The sequence below is a fragment of the Atractosteus spatula genome, chromosome 3 (assembly GCF_055471065.1).
Source record: "Atractosteus spatula isolate fAtrSpa1 chromosome 3, fAtrSpa1.hap1, whole genome shotgun sequence".
Classification (NCBI taxonomy): Eukaryota; Metazoa; Chordata; class Actinopteri; order Semionotiformes; family Lepisosteidae; genus Atractosteus; species Atractosteus spatula.
Genome location: NC_142708.1, coordinates 29,179,822 through 29,207,443, shown reverse-complemented (window position 1 = coordinate 29,207,443; position 27,622 = coordinate 29,179,822). Strand labels below are relative to the sequence as shown.

Here is a 27,622-nt window from a genome sequence, read left to right as displayed (position 1 = left end):
GGGAGGGGGAGGAGGGAACTCAGTGGAACTGGCAGCCCAGTACGTGATCTCCTGTCACAGCCTGAGGAACAGTGAGCCTGTCTCCCAATAATACTCCCTCTGTCTACAGTATATGTCAATATTTTATCATGTCTTTGTTGTAAATGTCTGTAATATGTCTGTAGATTTGATATTACTTTTATTTTTTGTTTTGTTTCATGTGAATCTCATTATTTTATTTGCTTTGGCAACACTGATTGTACCCATCGGTCATGCTAATAAAGCACCTTGAATTGAATTGAAATTGAGAGAGAGAAAGAGAGAGAGGGTGAGCGAGAGAGAGAGGGATAAATACCCAGGGGTGCAAAACCAGGGAACTATTTACATGGAAAACGGGCGATCTCCCCAGACTGTACCCCCGTTTCACTGTGGGACAGCTGCACTGGTCAGCGGCCTTCCTATACTCCGCCCTGACCACTTCCACTCCTGTCCTGCCCCTCACCGCGTACCCCAGCTGGGCGCTCTTCGGCCGCTGCCCGGGGCGAATGCACTACAGTAGATTAGCATACTGTAGAGGAAACCACTACAGGCATCGTTGATATGAGGACTTTTGAAACCAAATTTCCCAAATTTAATATGTGCTTTTCTATATTGGTACAGTAGGACTAATAGGTTCTAGTAAAAACTTACAGTATTCAGAATTGGTAATGGTTAGAAATCCCATTTTATGATAAGGGACTCTGGTCGCTATCCTAAACGGAAACGACTCAGTTTATACTACAGTATATTTCGCTTTGCTTGGTGAAATTGGCATGGTCACTTGTTCTCAATATTTATAGATATCCATAAATACCACATCAATCAACGCTATTATCAGTTCAGGGAAAGATATTCTGCACGCAATATGCATGAAGGTGTGGCTTTTAACAGCAATTGTAACAGCTCTTATCCATTACTAAAGGGTGGAAATATTCCATTGTAACAAGAAAAGGAAGTAGATAGATTTTTATATAATACATGCATTTAATTTACTATCCTCAGATGGCTGTTTATTCTTATTATGAGAGCTTGCTTTGTTGGAATTAGCTTGCTAATTCCAACTGAATAAATTATTTTTTTCCTCAAATATAACAAAGAGAATTATGTTTAGGGAGAAATGATTTTTTCAAAGAAATGTTTGTTAAAAGAAAAGTCATGGCGCTGGCTGGATTTGAACAACCGACCTCTCACTTACAAGTTCGGCACTTAGACCACAGCGCTACTCGCAAGGTCACGTGAGGAGTGGTGAAACAGCCCTACACATACTATGTCAAGAGACATTGTACAGCATGTACTATTGTGTGTAGTACATGAATATAATTATATCGTTATTAATTTCTTTAGATACGCGATTCCCTATTAATCAAATTCTAAAAGTATGCTTGTTTGCTCCGGTATCAAGCGTATTCGCAGAAAAGCTTAAAACTACCACTTTTTGTACACGTTATTTCACATGTTAAAGACTTCGATGCTTAAAATGTTTAGGGAGAAATGGAATACTGGTGTGAATTTTTTCTTTAAAGTACCGAGACCAGCCATATACAGTTTACACACTGTAATACTGTATGTTTATGTTCCAAAATTAATATTGTTTATGGCCTTCACACGCATTATGGTCCTATTCTTTTCATGCTCAGCTACTGTACTAAGATTTCCCTTCAGTGGTAAAATCCCATATAAATATTCAATACGGGCACAGTAAAGACATTAAATATACATATACATACTGCATACAGTACAGTTTGCATACAGTAATATGTTTATGTTCCTAAATCAATATCTTTTATGAGCATGTGAAAGGCATGGTGAATCGGAGAATCTCAAAAATTACTGTACTTTGCATGATTGGAAACAAATGCGTGATTGGATCAACGGAATGCTGTGGTGTTACTTTTACAAAGACGGTCAATGAAAAAAAGAATGTGGACCAGGGCAATACTTTGAGTTTACAGCTTGTCCAAGGTCATTCATTATAAATACTATTAGTAATATCTTCGGTAAAGACTTTGATGGTGACAGCTCAAACAAGAGAGGTTGAGCTTTATTAGCTCCACCTTGCGGAAATTCCGGATACTATTATTTTACTTGCGGTAAAGACATTTAAATCTTTCTACGACCGACCAACGCACCACTAGTGCCCCTCTCGGTCAACCAATCACTTACCGCGGTATGACGCGCGATGACGTAGATAAATGCCCGCGGTACGTGTTTGTGCCGCACACTTTGAATGGCTGCATCTGTATGTGACTGTCCCAGTAAACAAAGCTCTACAGCCATTGCCAAAAAGATGGTGGCCAAATACCCTGCATCCTTGCAGGATGTTATCGAAGGTGATATAGTTGGTTCAGGGTATCACTCGCTGGTCAAGCAGATTCAGAATCACATAGAAAATGTGAAGAGACCCAACGTACCGAAAATCAGAAAACGCAACAGAACAGAAGACTCTGACACAGAGGAGATTCCTGCTGAAAAAAAGGCAGCGGTTCAAGACACTTATGGCTGTGTGAATTGGGATTTAAAATGTATGCCGCACAATGAAACTAAAGAGAGCCAGTTGCATAAACAAGAACGGATGAAGATCATGTCTAAAACAACAAATGTTGACCCAGGGGAAGTTAGCAACCTTCTGAAAGCAACATACTACTCTCAACGCAAAGACATAAACAACGGAGCAAGCATGCAACAGCTTTGTGAGAACTGGCCTTTTCTATTTCAAGAGGTTGGGACGTGTGTACACTGCAAGCAGCTAACCGGAATTGATCTGAAGGAGATGTTCCTTAAAAGCTTGGATAAAAAGGGACAGTGGCTCCTAAACTTTCTTAAAACAGTTGGTGCAGAAAAGAAGACAAAAGTACTGCAAACTGCTGCAAAACTAGAAGTTATGAGGTGTCAAACTGAGGGATGCAGTGAAGATTTGAAAGATGTGGTGCTTCTTCTGCTTACCTACTTTGATGAAAAGGAAGAGGTGATGTTTCATCATGTGGAAGAGTCTTGCCTTGTCGACGATGTGGAGGTAGACAAGTTACCAGCAACACCCTGCATCATTGTCTGTGGGAAGTTTGAATGAATAACATTTAGTGTCATATTTTAAAATTTAAAGGGATAGTTCACCCAAAAATGAAAATTCTGTCATTTACTCACGCTTAATTTGTTCCAAACCTGTATACATTTCTTTGTTCTGCTGAACACAAAGGAAGATATTTGTGGGGCACCATTGACTTCCATAGTAAGGAAAAAAAATACTGTGGAATTCAATGGTGCCCCAAAACTGTTTGGTTACAAACATTCTTCAAAATATCTTCCTTTGTGTTCAGCAGAACAAAGAAATTTATACAGGTGTGGAACCACTTGAGGGTGAGTAAATGATAACAGAATTTTCATTTTTGGGTGAACTATACCTTTAATAGGGAAGGTTACTGTTACAGGTCATTCACGGTTACATTGTCAGAATGGCTGGTTGTGAATGTCAGCACACTGAGATTAAAGCTCCAAAATATATTAAAACCAAAGGCATTTTATTGTTTGTTTATGTCTGTAGGCTCTTCCTGCTACACATCAAAACTATTCATGCTGAGCATCGACCAAAAGATTACAACTCAGCACATTTCTACATTCATCTCAGCAATGTGCATGATGTTTGGCAGTTACTACTGTTTTAACATTCATTACCCTTCGGAACTGAGTTCTACTCTGGAGTTCATGCAAAGGTAGGCATTAAACCATTTCTTTTACATGAAAGTGGTAACACTTTACAGTAAGGTCTCATTTGTTAACATTAGGTAATGTATTAACTAACATGAACTAACATTTGTAACAGTATTTAATCTTTGTTTTTGTAAGAAATACAGTCGTTCATTGGTTGTTCATGTTAGTTCACAGTGCATTAACTAATGTTGAAAGTAACTAAGATTAATAAATGCTGTAGAAGTATTGTTCATTCTTGGTTCATGTTAAAGGGTTAGTTCACCCAAAAATGTAAATTCTGTCATTAATTACTCACCCTCATGTCGTTCCAAACCAGTAAGACTTTCGTTCAACTTCGGAACACAAATGGAGATATTTTTAATGAAACCTGAGAGCTTTCTGTCCCTCCATTGACAGCCTACGCAACTAACACTTTCAAGATCCAGAAAGGTAGTAAAGACATCATTAAAGTAATCCTTGTGACTCCAGTGGATTAACCTTTAATTTATGAAGCGTCGCAAGTGCTTTGTTTGTGCAAAAGAGCATAATTTACTACTTTATTTACAAAAAATATTATCCAAAGCACGTTCACACAATGTCTGCTCTCGCATCAATACAACACACGCGTCGTGATGCTCTCGTGAACAAGTGTTACAGATCAATATTTTTGTAAATAAAGTGGTAAATTGTTTTTTCCCCAAACAAAGCACTCATGTTGCTTCATAAAACTGAGATCTTCATTTGTGTTCTGAAGGTGAACAAATGTCTTACGGGTTTGGAACGACATGAGGGTGAGTAATTAATGACAGAATTTTCATGAACTAACCCTTTTACTAAAGTAGTTAACTAATGTAAACATATGATACCTCATTGTAAAGTGTTACAGAAATTGTTGAAATCTTCACCAAAAAATGGAACATTGACTAGATGGTGAGAAAATAATGACATTCTAAATCCATTCTGACTGACTTCTGCAGATCACAAATGATATATATTTTAAAGAATGTTGCAATGCTGATTTCCATAAAAGTTGACTAATAAATGACTTCCTTTGCAGTGGTACTCTCTAAAGAGTACACAAACGTTTTGTTGTGGTTAAAGGTATAGTTCACCCAAAAATGAAAATTCTGTCATTATTTACTCACCCTCAAGTGGTTCTGCTGAACACAAAAGAAGATATTTGGAAAAATATGGGTAACCAGACATTATCTAGTCCCCACTGACTTCCATAGTCATTTTTCACTCAATGGGCAACAGTAACTGTTTGGTTACCCACATTCTTCGAAATGTCTTTTATGTTTAACAGAAGAAAGAAACTCATACAGGTTTGGAACAACTTGAGGGTAAGTAAATGATGACAGAATTTTCATTTTTGGGTGAACTAACCCTTTAATCAGTGTATATTTGTGAGCAACAAATTCAGTTATTAAATTCTCTTTTTAAGGTGCTTCTTCAGCATAAACCCAGAGAAGGGCACCAAAGTTGAATTGAGGAAAAACAAAAAACAGCTCCAAGTGAACCCCCGAGTCCCTGCACTCATAGCAGACCTTGCTGATCACGAATGGAGAGCAGATTAAGGATGGACAAAACCTTTTTTGACAGATGTCTGAAGATTACGTTGGCACTGATAATGCTTTACAACTTTGTGTTATCTGGATTTACACTGGAAGATGCTTGAACTTTAAATGTCGAAAACGACTTAAATGTGAGTCCTGTCCTCTTAGAAAGCTATTTTTTGGCTTAAATACTGTTTTGTACTTATGGTACGTATGGTACTATACCAGTAATGATTTGAGCAGCCAACAAAACATTATGTGTACCTAAAATAAAATGTCACTTTTTCATTAATATTTAGATGTTTTAACACTGTCTCTACAAAAACTTTTTTTCTTGGATTTCCTTGTTTAACCTTCTGTTGGAAAAAGAAGGAATTTCTAGAGTGTGTTAAAAGAGTAGTTCACTCATATTTAAATTACTGATGATTTACTCACCCACAGGCCATCCAGGATGTACATGACTTTCTTACTTCATCAGAACAAAAATGAACAGTTTTTTAGGAATGATCTCCCACCTCCAATGCAAGTGAATGGGCATCAATTTTGGATCGTTTAGGCACTATCAAAATAATCCACACAGTAATCCACATTTCAGCCCACCAATGAACGTCTTCTGAAGTGATGTGTGAAACAAAGATTAATGGGGAAAATGCCACTGAATCCTACTTAATCACACCAACCAGTAGAAGTGAGACATCAGTGTTTTCATTGAGCAAATTTTTAGTTAATAAAGTTTGAGTCATTTTATTTCTCACACAAATGTATTGATTCATTTTAGAAGACGTTCATTGCTCGACTGGACTTGTGTGGATTATTTTGATACTGCCTAAAGGAGCCTTTTGGATGACTAAAAACTGATGACCATTCACTTGCATTGGAGGTTGGAGATTAATCCTAAAAAAATGTTAATTTCTCTTCTGATGAAGAAAGAAGGTTTTGTACATCTTGAATGGAGTAAATTATCAGCATTTTTTTATTTTAAGTGATTTTATATCTGAGAAAGATAATGTTCATATGGTTATGCTTTTCATGTCCTTTCAATTTATACATTTAAGTTTTCCTACTGGAAGTTTTGTTTTGTGCATCTGAGATTGTAAAAAGCTGTATGTTTATGCTTTCCAAGCATTTGGTTCATGATTAATCCATTCTGTTAGTAGAATGGTGTGCTGTCTTGTTCAGGTTATTGAATGTGTTGCTTTCTGGTAAAGATTGTAATTATTCCAAATGTTTGTTCTGCAAGTTGAAGCCGACATGGAGCACTTCTTTTACTGCTGTTTTAAGGAGAAGAATATGGTTGGCCAAAGTATGTATTCACTATGTTTGTGGTATTTAAATAAAAAGTGTATTTGCTTTTCATACCAATTCTGGGTGTCTTGTTCAATTTACATTTCTTTTACACAAGTACTTTTTTCTGGCAACCACAGCTGCCAGTTTTTACCGTAAATTTTACAGTTCACTTTTAAGTATACCGTAAACAGAAGAACATTTCAACCGTATTTTTTTACGGTAGATTTCTGGCAACCACAGCTGCCAGTTTTTTACCGTAAATTTTACGGGATGTTTTTTACAGTGCATCGATGAAAAACCGGAGGTTTAAAAAAAGAGAATTAGCTCACTGATAGTTTTATGTGGAGGCTGTGAACATTTTCACATGTCGTCGTCTTTAAAATGCATTTGGTTTGAAGGCTTTCTGTGTTTCCCTTCCAAAGATATGGACAGAAGAATATTCTAGCGTGGTCAAAAAATGGCTTAAAAACGACATCGTGAAGGCCGTGAAAACAGCCACATGTATTTTGTACGCACACAAGTGTTTTCGTAACTCTAGGAGTTATCGTGAAAAAGCTACAGGCGTGCCAATTGTAATCGCTTTTATTTTTAAAGAGTTTAGAAAAGTGTCATCTATGTGACCCTGTGGTGAATAGCGGCCTGTTGTGCCAAATCCACTAGATGGCGCTCCCTCTTAGCTCGCGGCTCCTGTCAGTTGAGTTTAGCGTTCTGCGCATGGGCAGTAGGGACTAAGAGGCAGTGAGTTACCGTTAAAAAGAACCCGAAATGACTACAGAGAGTTGTAACGGTAAATACGGTGTTGTTTCCCTATTTACACCCTAAATGAGTATTTCATAGGATTGAGACAAGATTAGCAAGATGGATATTAGATTTTAACGGAGTACACTGAGGCGGTAGCCAGTTTTTAGACAACTTCTCGGGCTAGGGATATTTGTTTATTGATTTGTAAGTAATGGGTTTCACATGCTCCTTGTATTTTCTGTTCCTTCATTCTTTACAGAGACTTATGTTTAGCACCGTTTGTGAAGTGTACGCAATTGTAAGTATTATACTAATTATTGTCGTAATGTAGATCTCAGTGAGGTGACCTGCGCAGCCTGTGAGCGGCTTATTTCTGCGCGCGCTGCGTGGTGAGTTGTTTAAACTTCAGCTGTGACGTCATGTATTTATTTTGTTGTTGTTCAGTGTAGACGCGTTTCTGTAACGGTCAGATGGAATGTAAAAAACTGTAAAACTAAACGTTTTCTTTGTTTCCCCTCTGCGTGAAAGAACCACTGCCGCATTTTGTGTATATACAAATATCGTTATATGTAATTTCTTTTATTTTTATTTTTTAAAACTAAGAACAGATCAGACTACATACTCACCTAGAAATAAAGAACCCCAAAATTATGTGTCCTCTGCTAATTATTCTTTGCCAGGCTACATCTATACAAAAAAGTTGCATTTAATACCACTCGATATTAATATATTTACAGATAGAAGCTCTCGGATCGTGGTCACCGGTGACCACTCGTGTCGTTTCTTTTTTTTTTAAAGATAAACGCAAGATTTTTTCAAACCGCTCCACAAAGTTTCTCATATGCACGTATTCTCCAATATCATCACAACAAAACCATAAAGTTTGTTTCCACAGATATGACACTATTGTGCAATAAACCAGTAAATTAAAGAACTAGCAGAACCTCAATAAAAACACCCGGCCAGCACAGCATGTCAATATCATACCTTTTAACCAACAAAACTGCAAAAGCTTAAACCAGCAAAATATATATATATATCCCATGTTTTTACCTTATTCTGAAGCATGATGTATATCCAAAATAACCCAGACTAGCTCATCTCCAAACCTGGAGGCTATTGAACGTTATTGACTTTGTAGTAAATGTGTGAAGAAGGACCGCGAGAAATAAGGCGATCTGATTGGTAAAAAGCGCTGTCATTCATTGTATATTCAGCCATTCAGAGGCCTCAGGGGGTAAGACTTCCTCTAGAAGCCTCAGTTTGCATTCCACCTGCCTTTTAGCTGTCAATCATTGACTCAGAAGGGGTAATCAATCAGTTTTTTATCAGTTTCTTCTCAGTGCTCCTTTTTTTCACACCGGAAGGCAACTCTGAGGTTTTTTTTCATTGCATAACAGCAGATAAAGGCTCTTTAGCAGTGTCTAAAGGTTTTTATAGCAATTGCAATGGTTTTTATTCTTATTATTTTCAATATTTTTATGATTTTTTATTATAGGCGTGAAATTTAATTCCAGGTCCAGTCTTCTCAAAACATGATGTAGAATTTTTTCTAATTGATCAATTTGTCCCAGATTTTTATCCAAGCTAGTAGTCACCTAGAACAAGGTTTTCAAATCATTCCCAGGACCCTGACAGGCCTAGAATTGAAAATTCTGACCTCTGAATACCAAAAAAACATTTTTGCCTGCTGTTTTTTGTTTTGTTTTTTTTCATATGTTTGTCTGCAGAGTGGACACATTAAGAAATATAAGAAATTTGTTCACACTCAAAGCCAAGGGGGTTCGTTTCAATTTAAGACCTGAACCAGGATCTTGCTATGTTCTGCTGCAGAGATATAACAAATGTTTAAGGGGGAGGAAATTCCAGGCGGAAATTGGCTAAATGTGTCAATGGTTAGAAGTGGTTCAGATCAAAGATCAAGCACAGATCAAACAGCAGGATCTCACACACTGGGACTGATCTGTGATCTGTGATGTGGTTGAGTATGAATTGTGGTGCTCTAGCACTTTGCTGAAAAAAAATGGTTGAACAACTCTTAAGCATACTGTAGTTTTTGTTAACAAGTTTATCAGTGAAAAGACCACGGGCATTTTTCCTCCCCCCTATGTTGTCAGAGTAGAATAGAATTTATTATTAGCACTTACAGTGCTAAATTTAATATTATTGATTACTATTATTGATTATTGTAATTATTGATTACTAATAGTTTATGCTAACACCTAACTTTCTTAACGCGAGAAATACTGCTCAATATGGCTTCGTGCTAAAAACCCGTATATCTCTATAGGAAGCATAACACCGTAGCCTCCAATTACCCAGACCACAAAACAAACGAATAAATGTTAAATGAAATGTCAAAAGAAAACTGAGGACATAAAGAAAGGGTTTCAGAAATCAAACAAAGCTTTATTCCTGTCGCCTAAGTTGGGGGAAATTAGAAGCTTGCCACACCCGGACTGTTACAGTAACGCATTAGCAAGTTAAAGCAATTACGTTGAAAAGCCGGGTGTAATAATTGTTTTCTTCCTTGATGTTCTGATCTGCAAGGCAGTTTGGCCGCGGTGAATGTGGATTCCGTCTGGCATTGCCAGATTGTGAAAAATAAAAGTATTTTATGAAACACACGTTTGCGATTTTAATCAAGAACAAAGGGAAATTAAGAATCAAATTCATTTTCCAAGGCAGACCTGCAGTTTCCAAAAGTCCTTCTTGATACATTTTTCAGAATTCCCAGAAATGCTTAAAACATTTTTCTGTTTTAAGAGAAAATGGGGGTAAGGGAGTCTTCACTATGACACTCTCCCTTATAAAATTAACATGAAACAAAACAAAAACTAAAAATAAGACACAGGTACAATCGACAGACATTCACAACATGTCAATGTTTTATGATATGTCTATAATGGGAATGTCTGTCGATTGTATCTTATTTTTAGTTTTTGGTCAGACCACAGCCAGGACCCGCCAGGCCCCACAGCCCCATCTGCACATACCCCCACAAACCCACCCGCACACACCCCTTCTCCCGCACCTCACCGCGCCCGGCCACCACTGCGTCACACCACACAGTTGCCAGTACACCGCACCGTGCCCGGCCACCACTGTGTCACACCACACAGCTGCCAGCAGACCGCACCGTGCCCGGCCACCACTGTGTCACACCACACAGCTGCCAGCACACCTCACTGTGCCCGGCCACCACTGCGTCACACCACACAGCTGCCAGCGCACCTCACTGCGCCTGGCCACCACTGCATCACACCACACAGTTGCCACCACACTGCACCGTGCCCGGCCACCACTGTGTCACACCACACAGCTGCCAGCACACCGCACCGTGCCCGGCCACCACTGCGTCACACCACAGAGACGGTGTGACGTGAAAGATGGTGACGTCACCGTGCAGGCGAGCAGACACACTCTCTAATGTCAGGAGTATGTGTTAAATATATTTAGATCTTTGAATTAATATCATTATTGATTTCTTTAGCCTCACAGCATTGTCCAATAATACTCTTCTTGTGTCTAATTTTTAGTTAAGCAGGATTTGAGCTACAGACCATAAAAAAACAGGATTCACTTTTTTCACATATTGATGATAATGATATCGGTAACAGTCTGAAACTATCCGTTGTTGTTAATAAATGACTTAGATTCAAACATGTTGTGATATTTAGAAATATAAAAAAGTCAATAGAGTGTCCATAATATTGCTATTTAAGTTTTTCAAGGAAATGTTTGTTAAAAGAAAACTCATTGTAATAGCTGGGTTTGAAAACCCAACCTTTTGCTTATAAGTCAGGCACTTAAACCATCACGCTACTGATACAGTCACATAACAAGTGGTGAAACAGCCGTACACATCAATAGATATGTGTATATACTACTGTGCTACAGTACATGAATATAATTATATTGTTATTAATTTCTTTAGATATGCGATTCCATATTATATTCCCTATAAATCAAATTCTAAAAGTATGCTTCTGTTTACTCTGGTATCGAGCGTATTCACAGAAAAGCTTAAAACTATCACTTTTCTCACAAAGTACTGAATACTGTATAAACGTACAGTAACATGGTCAGAAGGAGCAAGGAGCAAGTAAAAACGTTTCCAAAATAACCACATGTAAGACTTTGATGCTTAAAATGTTTAGGGAGAAATGGAATACTGGTGTGCATTTTTTCTTTAAAATACCAAGACCATCCATATACAGTACAGTTTACAGACAGTAATATGTTTGTTCCTAAATTAATATCTTTTATGAGCATGTGAAAGGCATGGTGAATCGGAGATTCTCAAGAATTACTTTGTATGATTGGAAACAAATGTGTGATTGGATCAATGAAATGCTGTGGCGTTATTTTTTGTCAATGAAAAAATAGTCTTTAGATTTACAAAGAACGTGGACCAGGGTAATACTTGGAGTTTACAGCTTGTCCAAGGTCATTCATTATTAATACTATGAGTAATATCTTCTGTAAAGACTTTGATGGCGAAAGCTCAAACGCTGTACATGAGAGGTTGAGCTTTATTAGCTCCACCTGGCGGTAATTCCGGATACTATTATCTTACTTGCAGTATTATACGGTAACCCGTGTTATACCCGGACACTCCCACCGCGTTTTACCGCGGTATAATCTGCTCGCTTTGAATGGCTGCATCTGTAGGAAGATAGTTCTTTGAGTGGAATATTGTGAAAACCCTTTGATAAATATTTGACCTCTAACCCTGACTAGCAAAACCCCAAGCTAAGTATCCCTTCCTAGAGCATGGCAGTGGATCCCAATCCTCCGCAGTCAGCCCCAGCGTGACACTAGGGTGAGGGTTTTATTCCCATACAATGTAGATAGTTTCTGATGGCATGGCTGTGTTTTAGGGCTGAAAGCATACTTAGGAATATAGTTCTTTCAGTGTTTTCTAAACATTTTTTTCTGACCTATATGGCTGTATACAGTGCTTTGCCCCAAAAAGGAATGCTGTCTGAATTGCCCGACAAGCAACAGTTCGAAAGAACCTGTTTTAACTTTCAAACTCTTGCCATGGGCTTTAAAATCACAGGCATATTAACAAATAAAGCCAAAATGTATTAGTTGTTTCAGACTTTTAGGCCACTTAAGCCTAAACGTACATTCATTCAGGACTCCGTTCAATACGAAATTTCCAATGAAAGAATACCTTTCAACAATGAATTTGACCATTCCTGACACACTCTTTTGGTTTTGGCAGTGTTGTATTGTCTTTTCAGAGTAATAGTTTGATTCAGAGAAACAAATTTTCCAGTCAAATGAGTGGAATATTGAGAAAAATGTCTTTGAGAAATATTTGAACCCTAACCCTAACTAGCAAAATCCGAAGCTAGGGTTAGGGTTTTATTGCCCGACAAGCAACAGTTCGAAAGAACCTGATTTAACTTTCAAACTCTTGCCATGGGCTTTAAAATCACAGGCATATTAACAAATAAAGCCAAAATGTATTAGTTGTTTCTTTTAGTCCACGTAAACCTTAACTTACATTCATTACGTTAAGGGGTGGAACGGGCAGTACGGGAATAATCACGATGGTGGAGCATCGATAGTGTTACGCCGAAATAACAGATTTGCAACTTTTTTTTAGTCAAGAAGCAATACACTCCTCCTCACTGAGACATTCATCGCAGTGGCAGCTCCTCCACCTTCTTCATCTCAAAACGCAACTCGAACTCCACAAAAAAGATGAACGAGGTCGGATCTGTAATTGGAATTGCATTTTCCAAATTCCCAGGTTGCAAATTTATTTTAATTTGTATTAATAATGTATAATCTTCGGGTAAAATATTTTTTTCACCCGAGCATTTGTTTTCAATTAACCTGAACGTCATTTTCACAGATCGCGTCTCATGTAGGTCACGTGCTCAATCTGTAAAGATGACACGCGGCAATCAGCGTGTCATCTCTGAACTCACAATTGCATTATTACTGAGAGAGTGACACATTGCTCAAGGGGTTAAAATGATCGTAGTTTCTCATAGGTTATTACTTTCGCTAATGTAGGGTGCCGAAAAAAACATGCATGGCAGCAACAGAGTTTTATTTTTGTGCGGTTACTGCGCATCTGCAACCCTGCAACCTGGTAAAGATCAGGCGAAGTCTATTTTCTAAATTAGACTCCAGTTTTCTACACTGTGTAACCAAAGTGGTAAAAAATACTGTTTTTTACATTGGGTGTCAGCAGAAATCTCTGTCGATTTTCCGTTAAGACCAGCTTCAGAAAAACGTTGTGCAAACGGTGCCCTTCTACACGCTACTTTGTGCAGAAGGTATGCATAGGAAGAAGCATGAGAACGCCAGAATGAGCTCCCGTTTTACTATCCTGAATGCAACGAATTCGTTTGATAAAAATCGATGTGTATATCAATGAAGATAAAGAAAGAACCCAGAGAAACCCAGAGAAAAAAGAGTAATTTAGGTTCACATTAACTGCACCAAAATCATTCCAAACATTTCTGTCCATGGTGTGGTAAAGGAAAGTGAAGTACATTTCCCTCCTTGTGTGAGGAAAAAGACATGTGCTCCTGGTAGGGAGTAGTCTGTGTCAGTAACATGCAGTATGTTGGCAGGGCTGGAGGAGGTGAAGTGGGTTGTGCGTGTGCAGTGCTATATGCATGAAACACCAGGCACGTTGAGAGCTCCTGCATGATTAGCAGTTGCTATACAAAAAGATTTTCTGCTGTCCCTGTCAGAGCTGAGGACATGATCAAGATTGGAATCAGGACTTTATTAACAGAGCTTTGATGGGATTAACCTGCTTTGCCAAAGTGCACTGCTTCCCATTATTGGTGCTTGTGTGGTCACCTGTTGTGTTGATTCCTGGCTTTTCAATGCATCTGTCCTCTGCTGCTTCTATTTCTTCTCCCCTGTCCCAAACCCTCTCATGGCAAAACAGCAGCTTGTTCTGATCCTGCCATCAAGCTAGAGAGTAAGATTGTTCCTCTTCAGAGACTAATATTTACTGATCAGTCTATTAGGGCAATGCTTCTCAACCCTACTTCTGGAGTGTCTTTTACTTTTCCTTCTGGCTGATCTCTAAATGATTGAGGCTGAATGATTCTTTTTATTTGGTGATTTGACCTTTTCAACCTGTTTCTACTTTTAGACTTTGGTTTCAAAGACTCTGCTATGGACATGTTATGCAAAAGAAACTGACAAATAAAATTCCACCTACTTTGCCCTCAGTTTGCTTATTAAGTGGTAGTTGCCTTATTTGTGTCTAAGCATCTCTTAACAGGAGAAAAAATGATGGTATGATGTTAATTAGTATTTGGTGATGCCACTTTGTCAAAGACTTAAACCAGGTGATTTCAATCATTGTATCATAGACTGCAATGGGAATTTAATCTCAAAAGGTCCAATCACTTCATTCAGTCCATTACTTGAAAGAAGGGAGGTGTGAAACTCAAAAACTGAGCATTGATGCTATCCAACTACTTTTGAATTAGCTTAATCAAGAGCTCAGCTGGCATGGGGGTATTCCAGTACTGGGGATGAGTTTTTACTGAGTTAAAATCTGTAGAAAATTCAGTAGAATTTTCCAGGGTTCTTCCATAGTTGAGTTCCATATAACTGATCAAGTCTGCATTGGGATATACAGTAATTAGGAATAACTATATGTAGATCGCTATTGCGGTGGGGTTCCTAGATAAGTGTGTAGATTTAGACACTAAATTAAATAAAGTGGTTAGAAAATAAATGTGATCTAGTTGCTTTTTTTATTTTTTATGAATGCCTTTCCTACTGTGTCCTTCAGGTGAAGCCCGTGAGAATTGCCCTGTGCTAACTAAAGCCACGCTTGTGTGTTCTCGCTGTTTCTCCAATGGAATCAAGCCTGTGCCGCCGAACACCCAATCCAGGTCTGTCCATGACACACGGCCCTCAGAAATGCACACATTGCAGACACATTCAGAGCAATTAAAATGCTGCCCTTACAGCTCAAGACGGTTGTGGCTTTCATAAACAGTGCACTGAAGCTCGTTTTCCAAACTTGTAACTTTGTTTCTGCTTACTGCCACACAGGTAGCCTCCTACTTTTGAACATCTTTTCTGTTTTTTGTGGGGGCTGGATTGAAGAGTGTTGATAAAGGTAGCTTTTGTGGTTTTATGTGCTTCAAAGCAGGACTGTGAACTTGGCAAGGGAGTGAACAGAGTTGACAACACTGCTCCAACTCTGTCAAGATGACAGAGCAGTGTTTATCATTTTTTCACTTTTCTCCACTGTGTCTCTATTTGTGTCTTGCCTACAGGTCCGATAACTCCCCTCCTTTAGTAGCAAGACCTCGCTTGGCTGGAGTCCCCTCCAGAAAGCTGATGGCAGCTTCCAGAGTGGAGGACAGCCCCAACCAAGGTGCTGACAGCTGGAGCTGCTGGCCTGTCATTTGTTTGAATGAGTTTGCTTGTGTGTATGAGTGTGTGCTGAGAAACCAGACGTGAGACTGGGCAAAACTGAAAGTAACCTAGTAGCTCTAGGTTTGAACAGTATAGCACAGAAGAGATTGAAACTTCCTGTCTGCTGGGACTCATTTAGAGTTAAAGAGATAAAGAAGATAAAGACCTTGCCGATTATTCTTCTCAGTCAGTTCTTGCATTTGCCCTCCTTGTGTTGAGGTTGGTGCGAGTGTCAGTGTGTCTGCTGCTGTGGGCTGTGGTGTTGTAAGATAGGTGAAAAGGATGACAGGTCTGAAGGGTGTTGAGAAATATTGACCTTGTTTTGCAGGGGTGACCTCGGATGTGAGTGTAGTGGGACAACAACTGACCTATAGTAACGGGCCTGCTGAGCCTGAGGAGGACAGACTAATAGTGGTGTCCCCTCCTGCTGCCAGACCCCCAAGCCGTGTGCCCCGCAGGGTGTCCAGAATCCCCAGACGTGAGTCGGCTGCACCATTGGTTAAGATGTCACTAATGATAACAAGGACTGGCTCTGAAGGATAATTTAAAAACACAGACATCCCATTCCAAATGGTCAAACATTAGTTCTTGTTATTGTTATTGCTTATGACATGACTTGCTTCTACTGTGTTGCTTTTTATTTATTAAAGTTTAACTCAAACATTTCTGCTTTTATTTCTTTAATTCAGGTATCTCCTTTGCCCACAGAGGTAGGGTGTTTTTCTTAAAAAGGCTCCTATGTATTTTCTCCATGAGATTTGTTTGAAACTGGGACAGAAAATCTGTTTGTAAGGTTAAGTATGAAGCGATTAAGATTTAGAGTCTGTCAGTGTTGCAACTTGTAAATCAGTGTGATGGGCTGTGCTGCAGTTGTCTTTGAATAGGATGGAGTTCATCAACTGAACCAAAGGAGAGAAATGGCAGCTACATGGAAGTGCATTTAAAACCAAGAACAGGAGGCCCATCTTTATGCAAAAGGTTGTAGGAGTCTGGAACAAGCTAACCAGCTACGTATATTGTCAGATCCAATCCAGTACCCTGGTTTCTGGAGAAGATTCTCAAATCAATGAGCCACTAATTACCAAATAGGCTAAATCTGCCAAATGGCCTCTTCTTGGTTCTAACTGATTCATGTGTTCGTATGTTCTCATGAGCTCAGTGCAGGTCTAAGTCTCAGGGCCATTGCTTTGGTCACTTTGTCTCTATAGGAGTGCTGGGGAGCTCCACTCGAGTTGCTTCTCAGCAGAGCCTGATGTCGTGCCCTGGGCAAGGCACCAGCATTGGCAACACAAGTTTAGAGCCCCTGGCGCGAATCTATGGGCAGGCAGTCCAACACAACAGTCACCCCTACGTCGAGGAGGTGAGTAAGAGGCCTTTATTTCTCTTTGCTTTTGTTTTGAGTTTGAAAATGCTCTCTAGGTCTTTAATTTTTGTGTTTCACCAATGTCCTAGTTTTTTATAATACCTTCTATATTTATTTATAAACACTTCACATCAAGACATCAAAAATAATTTAGACATCAAAAACAATCAAGATTAGTAATAATGTCTCCATTAGCATATGTACTCTGTATACTGTAATGCCATAGCACACAAGTGTAACTACAGTATATTATGATCAAGTCCTGTCTATGTACTGACCTAATATTCACAACTATAGTATTTGAAGCCCTATACAGACAGTATTCTGGAATAGAATATTAGAGTGTTTTAGATCTAAAAAATACAGCCTTGAAATGAATTGACCCAATAATAACAAACAGCAAAAATGTGTTCAGGTGTTCACTATATAGGAAATAACAATGATACAGGACTAATATGTTTCTTTTTCCATCTATAGTATATTTGGTATTTGAGGGATTTGATCATTTTGGGACCGGCTAGATTGCTGACAATGATCAGGCGCAGTTATTTATCTCAGAAATTAAAACATTTTTACATTTTTTGTAGACTCTGGTGGATAACTTGTGAAATCCTTTAGCTTGCTTTTAGAAAACACCTATCAAATCCCTTGCATGGCACTTTCATCTACAGTATGTACTGTACTAAGTTATGTTACAGCAGCAAAATATAGAGGAAACTCAAAATAAAATGCAAAAAGGCTTGCCAAACTATGGAAGATATTAATTGACGTTCGGGAGGGATAACAACAACAAGTCAATCTCACACAGCTGTTCCTAATAACCAGCATTATAAAACTAGCTACATACAGTATACCGAACTCCAACACCTCCCTTCGCATTTATCTCTAGCATTCCTCCTACGCCCCATCTCCACCTTGCAGCTACCCCTCGGTTCACTCAAATGACTGGGGTTCGAGACTGCTTGTCTTATGGCCAGGAGGCTGCCTATTAACCAGATGGGTTAAACCAAATTTTTCTAGGTAGGTATTGCTAGCATTCACAAAACATTCAGTTCTTGGATGTTGTTGTCCCTAGTGAAATAAATGTTATGAACACAACTCTAATGGCATCCAATAATAATAATTATAAGATGCAGTAGAAAAAATATATACAATTTATGGAAATATTTTTACATTGTGTTTGTGTCTTTAATGATTGGGATTAGACTCTGAATATACTGTATGTGTATGTGAAAATGTTTTTATACTGTACTCCCCCAAAAATACACACAACAGCAACCAAGTCCTGAGGGTGACAAGTAGTTACAAAAATGTTTTGTTCTTCTCTTTTTAGAAAAGAAAATTAAATCATATCTGTTCTGTCAATTTGTATGAATTCTTTTTTACAATCCAAGTTGTTTATGCTACAGATGATATATTCTTGTGCAATTTAGTTTTAGCTGAGATCTGAGAAGCTGATTACCCTAAACACTATCTTATCCTATCACTATCCTATTCCCAGAGTGATTTTGTTGCTGGCTACATAAGTGTAATTTCTGTTTCTAATTTGCTAATACTGGCACTGACATTGATACTGACAATATATCAGTACTGTTTTTTTAGGTGGAGCAAGTACAAGTAAATGTATATGTGTATGAATACTATGAATCACTATTCAATGTTGTGAAACAATTGATGTCTTCGGGTCCTACAGTAAATATTTCAGAGGACTCAAAGTAAAAACTTTTACCAAGACTGGTCCAGCTGGTCTTAAAACTGAGCTGGGCCAGGATTCCCTAGGGTTAACTTGTACTTGTCTGTTATTAAAGGAGAAAGCAAAGCTACCAGTAACAGCCCACAAGATGGGGCACGTCCAGGACCAGTGAAGGAGCATGGGGAGTGTTAAGAAACGCCTGCGCATGATAGAGCGGATGGATCTGCAGAGGAGAGGGATAACATCTCTTTTCCGCCTCTGAACAGTACCCCCCATATCACAGGTCAGATCAGCATCTCCCACACATGTGCACTGATTTTCTTTCTCACTTTCTTCCACCACTTTCTTTCAAGGTCAGGTTTTTTTCCTTCTTCTAGAGCTTTTTTACTGATGCCCCGAGGCAGAAGCCTTTCACGATCTGCTTTAGTCAAATCAGTGGTGACCAAACTGATCACAGAACGTTTCCCCACTCTGTTGTGACCTTTAGATGAGCTGTCCCCTGCCCTTAAAGGGAAGAAGAGAAATGGTCCAGAGCACCTTGGGCTGCAGTGCTTCTCTAGGCCTGAGCTGGCCCTCACCCAGAGCCTTCAGTTTCTGGCCTCTGACGACTGGTAGGCATAAAGCAGTACAATCAGCATCCAACTATTCCGTTTTCTATGAATACAGTTCTGACTAGTGAAAATACAGACCTTGTTGCCCATAGCTCTATACAGTTAGATCTCTTTCCTTGTCCTGGTTGATATATTTCTTTCATTTCACTGAATTCAGGGTCAGGAAGGTTGACGGACTGACCTTCATAAGGCGTCTGTCCCAGCACCACCCCGCCATCCTGATGAGCAGACTTCACAATGTCTCCCAGGCGGTCGTGCAGGAGGTGTGATCTCTCCAAAATATTAATTGTTAATTTGTATGATTGCTTTTCACTCTTTTTGTATCCATTCTGAACCATTTATATAGAATGGTTCAAGAGAGGGGCACAGACGAGGCCCTGCAGTGTTGACGGTGGTTTGCCTTTCCCCAGGTGAAGAACTTGCGATCAGCTGTGTCTAGGATGGCAGTGGTGTGTCTGGGAGACATGTTCACCTGCCTGCAGAGAGGGATGGACCCGGAACTGGGCAACACAGTCAAGGTGCTGCTACACAAAGCCGGAGAATCCAACACCTTCATCCGACAAGGTGTAGACAGCACACTGGACTGCATGGTGCAGAGCTGTACCCCTGCTTGTGCAATCAACGCACTGCTGAATGGAGGTCTGAGGTGAGGGCAGAAATATACAGAATAGAATAACACCCAGAATCTTAGGGTCTGACTCCAGGAGCTGTGAAGGGTCATTTACGTTTCACGGAGCTTTAAATCAAAGCATGTAATAAAGAATGTTTACTACAATGCTAATATCCATTCATTTTCTAACCAATTTCTCCAGTTTAGGGTCATGGGGTAGCTGGAGCCTATTTCTGCAAACAGCGTGTGTAAATCAGGCCAAACCTTGGACTTGTCAGCAGTCTGTCACAGGACAGACACACAGACACGGACACGTGCACACTCACACCAGAAACACATGAGAACACACAAGCAGATAGCACCCCAGGTCCGAAAATTGAACCCATTGGACACTGCGTGGCAGCAATGCTAACCACTGCGCCACCATGCTGCCATACAATGCTAACATACCTAACAAAAATGTAAAAACAACATGAGACAGCGTAATACAAACTTTTATAATTTAAAAAGCAACCTGGTTAAGCATTGGAAAATGAGGTCCACATTGCCAATGGTTAGACGACAAGCTGATATAGTTTCAATCAAAGTAACAGCTCAGTAATATACAATACACCTAAACTCCAGAGTGAGGGCATGTATGGCACATCACCTGGCAGACCTGGTGGAGAGGATGGGCGCACGTAACCTCCCCAGGGACCTCACCAACCGCATCCTGCCTGCTGCCACTCGGCTGGCACAAGACGCCTCCCAGGAAACCAGGTACAAGCTCGCGCTTTTCCTAGACGGGTAAGATGGTGATTTCCTTCAAGCAGCCAGATTTGCAACTCCGTGGTGCAATGAGTCTCATGCAAAGATTTGTCATTTCAGACACTTTGGACAGCGGTTGCTGTCTTCCCTGAAGCACCGACTTTGAGCAAAAGGTACTGTCTGTGGTCTGCGGTCCTGTATTTTACAGTACAGCTCTAATTTTCAAACTGAAACATTACATGTCCTTTAAATTGAAAATGTAGGTCTAAAATGTATAAAATCACAATCTACATTCACAAACACTTAATAGGGGACAATATAAATCATTAACAGCCGGAGTGTTTATTTTGTTAAAATGAATATTCCATGTAGTATGTGCTCTAGAACCTTACAGATTATTAAATATTGTAATACATTTCTACCAATGCATTTTTTAGGTTATTCTTTTTACATTTATAGTACTTAGCACAAAAAACTAATCTGGAATATGTTTAGCTTCCAATGTATTTAAAGGTATCACTCACTAATTAAAAACTACTTTATTTTTGTAAATGTATGTTATTCATAGTCAATGAATGAATTAAAGTAATTACTGAATTGTGTGAAAGATGAAAAATGAAAGTACTGTGGCAGGCCTGTTCTGGTACACCCTTAATTAAATTCAGATGGGCTGGAGCTTGAGGCTCCCAGTGATGTTGCTTGACTGATGGACGTATTGTATTCCGTATGCTTCATGTACATGATCACCCAGCCCGTTTGTCTATCCTGGTGCCAACTTCCACCTTTACCAACTCTCCCACCTTTGTGTCTGTTAGACTTCCAAGTGGAAGAAGAGACTTAATGGTGGAGAATGAAACATCACAGTGAAGACATCAGAAACAGACAGAACTTGGGTTATTTGTGTTTAAACTATTCTCTGCTGTTTCTTGGTGGTTTCAAGTGCTTAATAAAGTCGTTATTTTGAAATCATAATTGACCTTGCTTCTCCATTCTTTATGTATTGCCTGTGGCTCATGTGCCTTAGAATGTTGGCTCAGTACTTGTTCAAGCACATCATGGAAACATAAATGCAGTGGTATTGCTGTACTTACATTTATTCCCCACTCTTTCTGTACTGTATGTATTGTAATGCTATAGTTATTTCTAGAACTAATTTCTGCCACTAACGACAGTCTATGAAGTTAAGTTGCTGAAGTTAAAGTTACACTTCCTTTTTAGTTTCTACTTTTACTCCCAAGTTTGATTTGCTGTTTATTATGAAGATGTCTATGGAGTTAACTCTGTCTATCAATGCCTTTGAGGATTTGGAATACTTGAATGGGTCCTTCCGAGAGTTCTTTTAACCTGTCAGCATAGGATATTCCTTTCAATCCCAGAAAGTATCTGGCTATTTTCTTTTGACTGATTCAATAGATCTCTTGTGTAAACACCATTCAACACAAAATTTCCAATAACAGTATACTTGTCCAAAAACAGAATCTTACCATTGTTGATACAGTATGTTCTCTTCAGTTGGGCTTGGATGCATGGTCCCTTCAGACTTATATTTTGATTGAGTGAAGGATATTTTGCATGTAAATGAGTGGAAGATTGTGGAAACTCTGAAGCGATCTGAACCCTAACCCTAACGCAGATCCATAGCTTGGGTTATATACACTGCATTGCCCTGAGGGAGAATTAGTCAAAATTGCCCTCAAAGCAAACGTTTGCTTTGATATCACTTACCAAACCCTTGCATTTTGCATTGAATGTACATGTATTTTATCGAATAAAGCCCAGAGTTTTAAGGTATACCTGAGTGTTACCATAGTGTGTAACTAACTGGAACACTGTGGGACCGCTGTGTACATACGTTCACACTGCGAGAAATACTGCTCAATATGGGTTCGTGCAAACAACCCGCATATGACCACAGGAAGTCAGAACAGCATCGAAACAAACTCAAAGTAGTCTCCAGTTATCTAGCCTGTAAGCAGGGAATAAAGCTTTGATTGATTTCTGAAACCCTTTCTTTATGTCCTGTTTTCATTCAGGTAAGGGTCAACTATATATTGTATACAATACTGCTGACAGCCAGACACAGCTTTGTGGTGTGAATCTCTTTTTTTCTTGGTTTTATTTAATGTGGCACTATGCAGTGGGATGCTGTTCCACAAGCCAATAGCATTTAAACCACAATACTGCAACTAAGTGTTTTACACACGAGGCCAGTCCTCTGACCTTTCCCAGCCTTGCTTTGGGTTGTAAAAGTTTTAAATTTTTTTAATGAATCGACACTTGACACATGCCTCCAATGTAATGAATCTTTATTACTTTTTCTTATCAAGAAATCAATTTAAACTCTCTGGTTATTTTTAAACTTCTTACTGAACTATGGAACAGTTGCAGGGTTGCTATTTCTCTTCCATATTCGCAAACATGGAAAAAACTAAAATATAGCCCTATTTTAAATGTAAAGTTTTTTTTTCATTTTAACACAACAGAAGTCTTAACATCTGAGGAAAAAATGAAGACATCATAACTTAGGAGAAGTCCTCATTGGTGGCAAAAATTATAAATTTTAACAAAACATTTTGAAATATAATGAAACAAATTAAACATTGCTATTTCTCATGGCCATAAAAACAGCCACACACAAAAAAAACCTTTTCAAGCTACGCTGCGTGTAAGTTCAAAACATCTTCCATCTAATCCATGGAACGAATGAAAAAATGTAGACCTATGTTTATTTTACAGTCAAAGTAACAAGCAAAACAAAATCCCGGACAATTTTGGGAATTTAATAAATCCCAGTCAGACCGATGTTTTAGGTCTCAAAAAGAGGACATGCTAAACGTCACACCCCACACTCTCCCTCGCAAAGGCCATTACATTCCCAAACCCACTGTTTCACAATCTCATTCCTAATTGAACCCATCACATTCCCACATGCACCAGGTTCCATAAATTCTCACTCCCAGACCAATTATCCAACCACGTCCCTTTCCCTTCAGTATTTAAAGTTCTCTCACGCCAATTTATGCTCCCTATTGAGAAGCCTCTGAAAGAATCCTCTTGTGTGTTTCTACATTTTTTGATTGATCTCCTGGTTCCTAATCTTTGCTCCTGCCTTTTTGACCATGCTCTTTGGATTTTGTTTTATGGATTGTCATTCTGGGATTTCCCTGGTTACTGGACTCAGTGCTTCTCCAATTGACCAAGTCCCTGGATTATGTGTTTTGGATTGTCCCTGTGCTACTTCACATTCTACAGGATTTGTGGTTATGCATAAGGATCCTCTTATTCTACTGATTGGTTCCCTGACACTAAATACTCAGCAATGACTTTCATTAAATGCTCTCTTTTAATCAAATTTACATACATTTTTTTAGTGTTGCCCTCTACTAATAAAGTGAGCAGTGTTTAGGTTTAAGGTGTATTCAGACCCAGCTAAAAGCCTTTGCTTTGGCTGTTCTGGAAGACTTGGAGCATGCCTTGACTGGCCTGCAAAGGGAAGACCCCAGCCTGGAAGTTAAGGCAGGTGGTAATTGCCAGTTATTTTCTTTTTTTGTACTTTCCCATGTTTTCAGCTTGTAGAAAAAGAGTAAAGATAATGTGCACACCTTCCTTTGACATGTCTACTATGGAGTTGTCTGTCTTTCTATAGCTCAGTTAAACCTGAATGATTAATTGATGCAGAATTCAATGATACAGTAAAAGATGGGCATCTAACAAACTCAGTTTTATGTTCCACTCAAGGAAACTCAGTTATGGTTGGCCATTTAGAAGAAAAGATCACTTTATTGGCCATATTCAATTTCTTGTATTAGGAATTTGTCTTTTTGCATACTCCAACTTGCTCTCCATGAGACACGGACTGGGAGAGGAGCTTGGGGCTAGATTGCAGGCTCAGCCATTTACAGTATAAAGCACCCCTGGAGCAGTGGGGGTTAAGGGGCCCTTACTCAGGGGCCCAAGTAATAGTTGGAGTAGGATTCCCCTAACGGTTGTGGGATACAACCTGACAGCCTTCCAGCCACAGGTCCAGATCCTTAGCCACAGAGCCACGGCACCATATTGGGTGTATGCTATCCTTGTATAATGTGTGATTGGATGTGCAGAAGAATTAATTTATTATCTGTATGAGCCTATGTGGGATTAAGATCCAGTTATGACCATAAGTGAAAAGGGATGGGAGTTCTTGCCTAGTTATTTACTTAACATAAACTAATTTTCGACCATAGTCTTTTGATGTTGTTAAGGAAGGGCTAAGGCATTAGCAAGCAAGGCATTAGCAGGACACAAGTGCCCTGCAGACTTCAAAGTTGTTACAACACAAGTAATAGCACCTTGGAACAGCTAACTGTTGTAATTCAGCACCTTCATAATTTCTACTGTTTTGTCAAATTAATTTGCCTTATTCTTTCAAAGACTGTACTGTGTGGAATGGGGGAGCTACACATTGAGATCATTCATGATCGAATAAGAAGAGAATATGGCATTGAGACTCACCTTGGACCTCTACAAGTGGCCTACAGGGAAACCATCTTGCAGTCTGTTTCCACCACAGGTATCGCATTCACACCTCGGCACAATACGCCAGTAATATCTTCACTTTGACAGGTAACAATTGCTTGTACTGTGTATCAGTGTTCATCAGTTTCTTAGAGGACTCATCATTGATAACATGTCACAAAGGATATAGGATGTGTGCTCTGCAAAATGACTGCAGTTTTTTTAGGTATCCCAAATCACGTGTCAGCATTTCTGCCTGGTGTGCATTCCAGCCAATATTTATGAAAGTATGGATTGTTTCTTCTTTCTGTGTCTGTTAGTAGCTAATGCTTTTGTTTTTTTTTTCATTTCCCTACCCTCTACAGAAGCTTGACCCATTCCTGCAATATAGCAAACCGTAATCTGCTGCAGAGCCTGCTGTTCTGAAACTATTCCTGAGTGTCGTTGTTCTCCTCTGTCAGACACACTGGACAGGAGCATTGGGGACAAGAGACACCTGGTGACAGTGGAGCTGGGAGGGAGCCCCTGCGCAGAGGGTAGCTCCACTGCTGCCCCTGCCACCAGCTTTGAGGACAGTGTGGAAGAGCAGCTTCCTTTGGACGTGAAAGAGGCACTGGAGAATGGAATACAAAGTGCTTATCTCCAAGGTAACAGGGCTCTTAAATGGACTTGGGCTGTCAGTGACAGGCAGTTTTCTCTGGTTATTGAAGCACCATTATTTGGGTCAGTTTCAGATTCTGATACCATGAATAGCTTCCTACATAGAGGATATGTACTATAGTATGACAAAATGTCCAAAAAAGGTTTATCCCTTTTGATATTGCGATAATAAAGTCATGTATGTGAAGGCTCACCTTGAAGCATTATTTTTAAGCACTATAGTTTGCATAAACTCTGGTTGTTCACATATCTTTTGTTTTGAACAACTTTTCATTTAACTTCTTAAGAGTCAGTAGTGGAGATCAAGTTCTGGTGCTACGGTGTCAATTTTTACTGACGTGTTTGAAATAGTGATGTACATTCTGTACATTTTATAAGTCCTTTAGAATTATACTTTCATATGTTATGCTGTCTAATTAACTAAGGTAAGGAGTATTTAATATTTATGGTGTATACACAGTTGAAGAGAGGTTTTGAACTACTCAGCTTGAATTAGGTAGTGTTAAATGATGATGTATGGGTGTGAAAGCTGGACCCTGAAAAAAGCTGACCGAAAGAGGATGGATGCTTTTGAGCTATTGGTGCTGGAGAAGACTGTTACGGATACCATGGACAGCAAGGGTCACCAATAAAGAGGTTCTGGAGCGCATCAAGCCAGAAATTTCACTTGAGGGAAAGATTACCAGACTCCGGCTCACTTATGTTGGTCACGTGATGCGATCAGATTCATTGGAGAAAGCAATGATGCTTGGAATGGTCAGTGGAACCAGAAGACAAGGCCGCCAAAGAACGCGGTGGCTCGACGCCATCAAAACGGACACTGGCTTAGGTATAGAACAGCTGAAAGGGAAAGTCCAAGACCGGAAAGGGTGGCCAGAGATGGCCTATAGAATTGCCGAGAGTCGGATCCGACTGACCGGATAACATCATCATCATCAAATGATGATGTGGATGTGTAGGTGCACTGTGAAAAAAGCTTCTAAAAAGCTGCAATTTTACATGTTTGTCCATGTGCTTTCTACATATGCAGCCATTTCCTGATTCTCCAATGCCATTCAATGTAATTCCAGGTCCACTGCTGAGGTTCCCGGTGCAGGATGTGGTCACTACAGTTTACTCTGTCAGCATACAGCCTGGGACATCAATGGCCATGGTCTCAGCCTGTGTCTCACTGTGTTACGATCCCTGCCTCCCGGCAACGAAAGAGGCAGAAGAAGGCGTAGCCTTAGTTCATTAGTCCACCTATCAGTGTACGCTTTCACCACCACACCACCGTCTCATCTGGTATTTAAGCACTAGTCTTTCCCTACCTCCTCGCTCAGTATTGGTTTTCCTTTCGAGCTACTTAGTTGTGCTACGCCTTCTACCTCTTCATACTGTTCTGGTTCCGACTTTGGGTTCTCCCCTTTTACTACGTCTTTTGGATTACGGCTCGGCTTCGGTTGCTCTCTCCTAGTTTGGTTCTCTGGCTTCCCCTGGACTCTCGGCTCTCTCCTTCGTCTACGGTTTTGAATTATGGTCTGGCTTTGGCTACTCTCTCCCTGCTTGGATCACTGGCTTCCCCTGGACTCTCGGCTCTCTCCTTCGGCTACGGTATTTGGATCACGACTTGTCTCTATCGGCTCCTGCAAGTGGGTTCATTACTTGGTTTCGGTTTCACTGGCCGAATCCGTAACACACTGTATGCACAAGGTAACATTTACTCAAAAGGAAAAGATGAAGACTAGGATAATC

The 27,622-nt window shown here is 39.6% G+C and overlaps 1 protein-coding gene across 1 annotated transcript; it reads left to right on the top strand.

Annotated features, from left to right (window-relative positions):
- The first annotated feature begins 19,761 nt into the window (after window positions 1–19,761).
- Window positions 19,762–21,674, top strand: LOC148837677 (TOG array regulator of axonemal microtubules protein 1-like). The gene is made up of 4 exons (XM_088912320.1): window positions 19,762–20,023; window positions 20,612–20,746; window positions 20,855–20,907; window positions 21,550–21,674. The coding sequence occupies exons 1-3, from the start codon at window positions 19,818–19,820 to the stop codon at window positions 20,898–20,900; spliced, it is 387 nt and encodes a 128-aa protein (XP_088768446.1). The 5' UTR covers window positions 19,762–19,817; the 3' UTR covers window positions 20,901–20,907; window positions 21,550–21,674.
- Window positions 21,675–27,622: the final 5,948 nt, after the last annotated feature.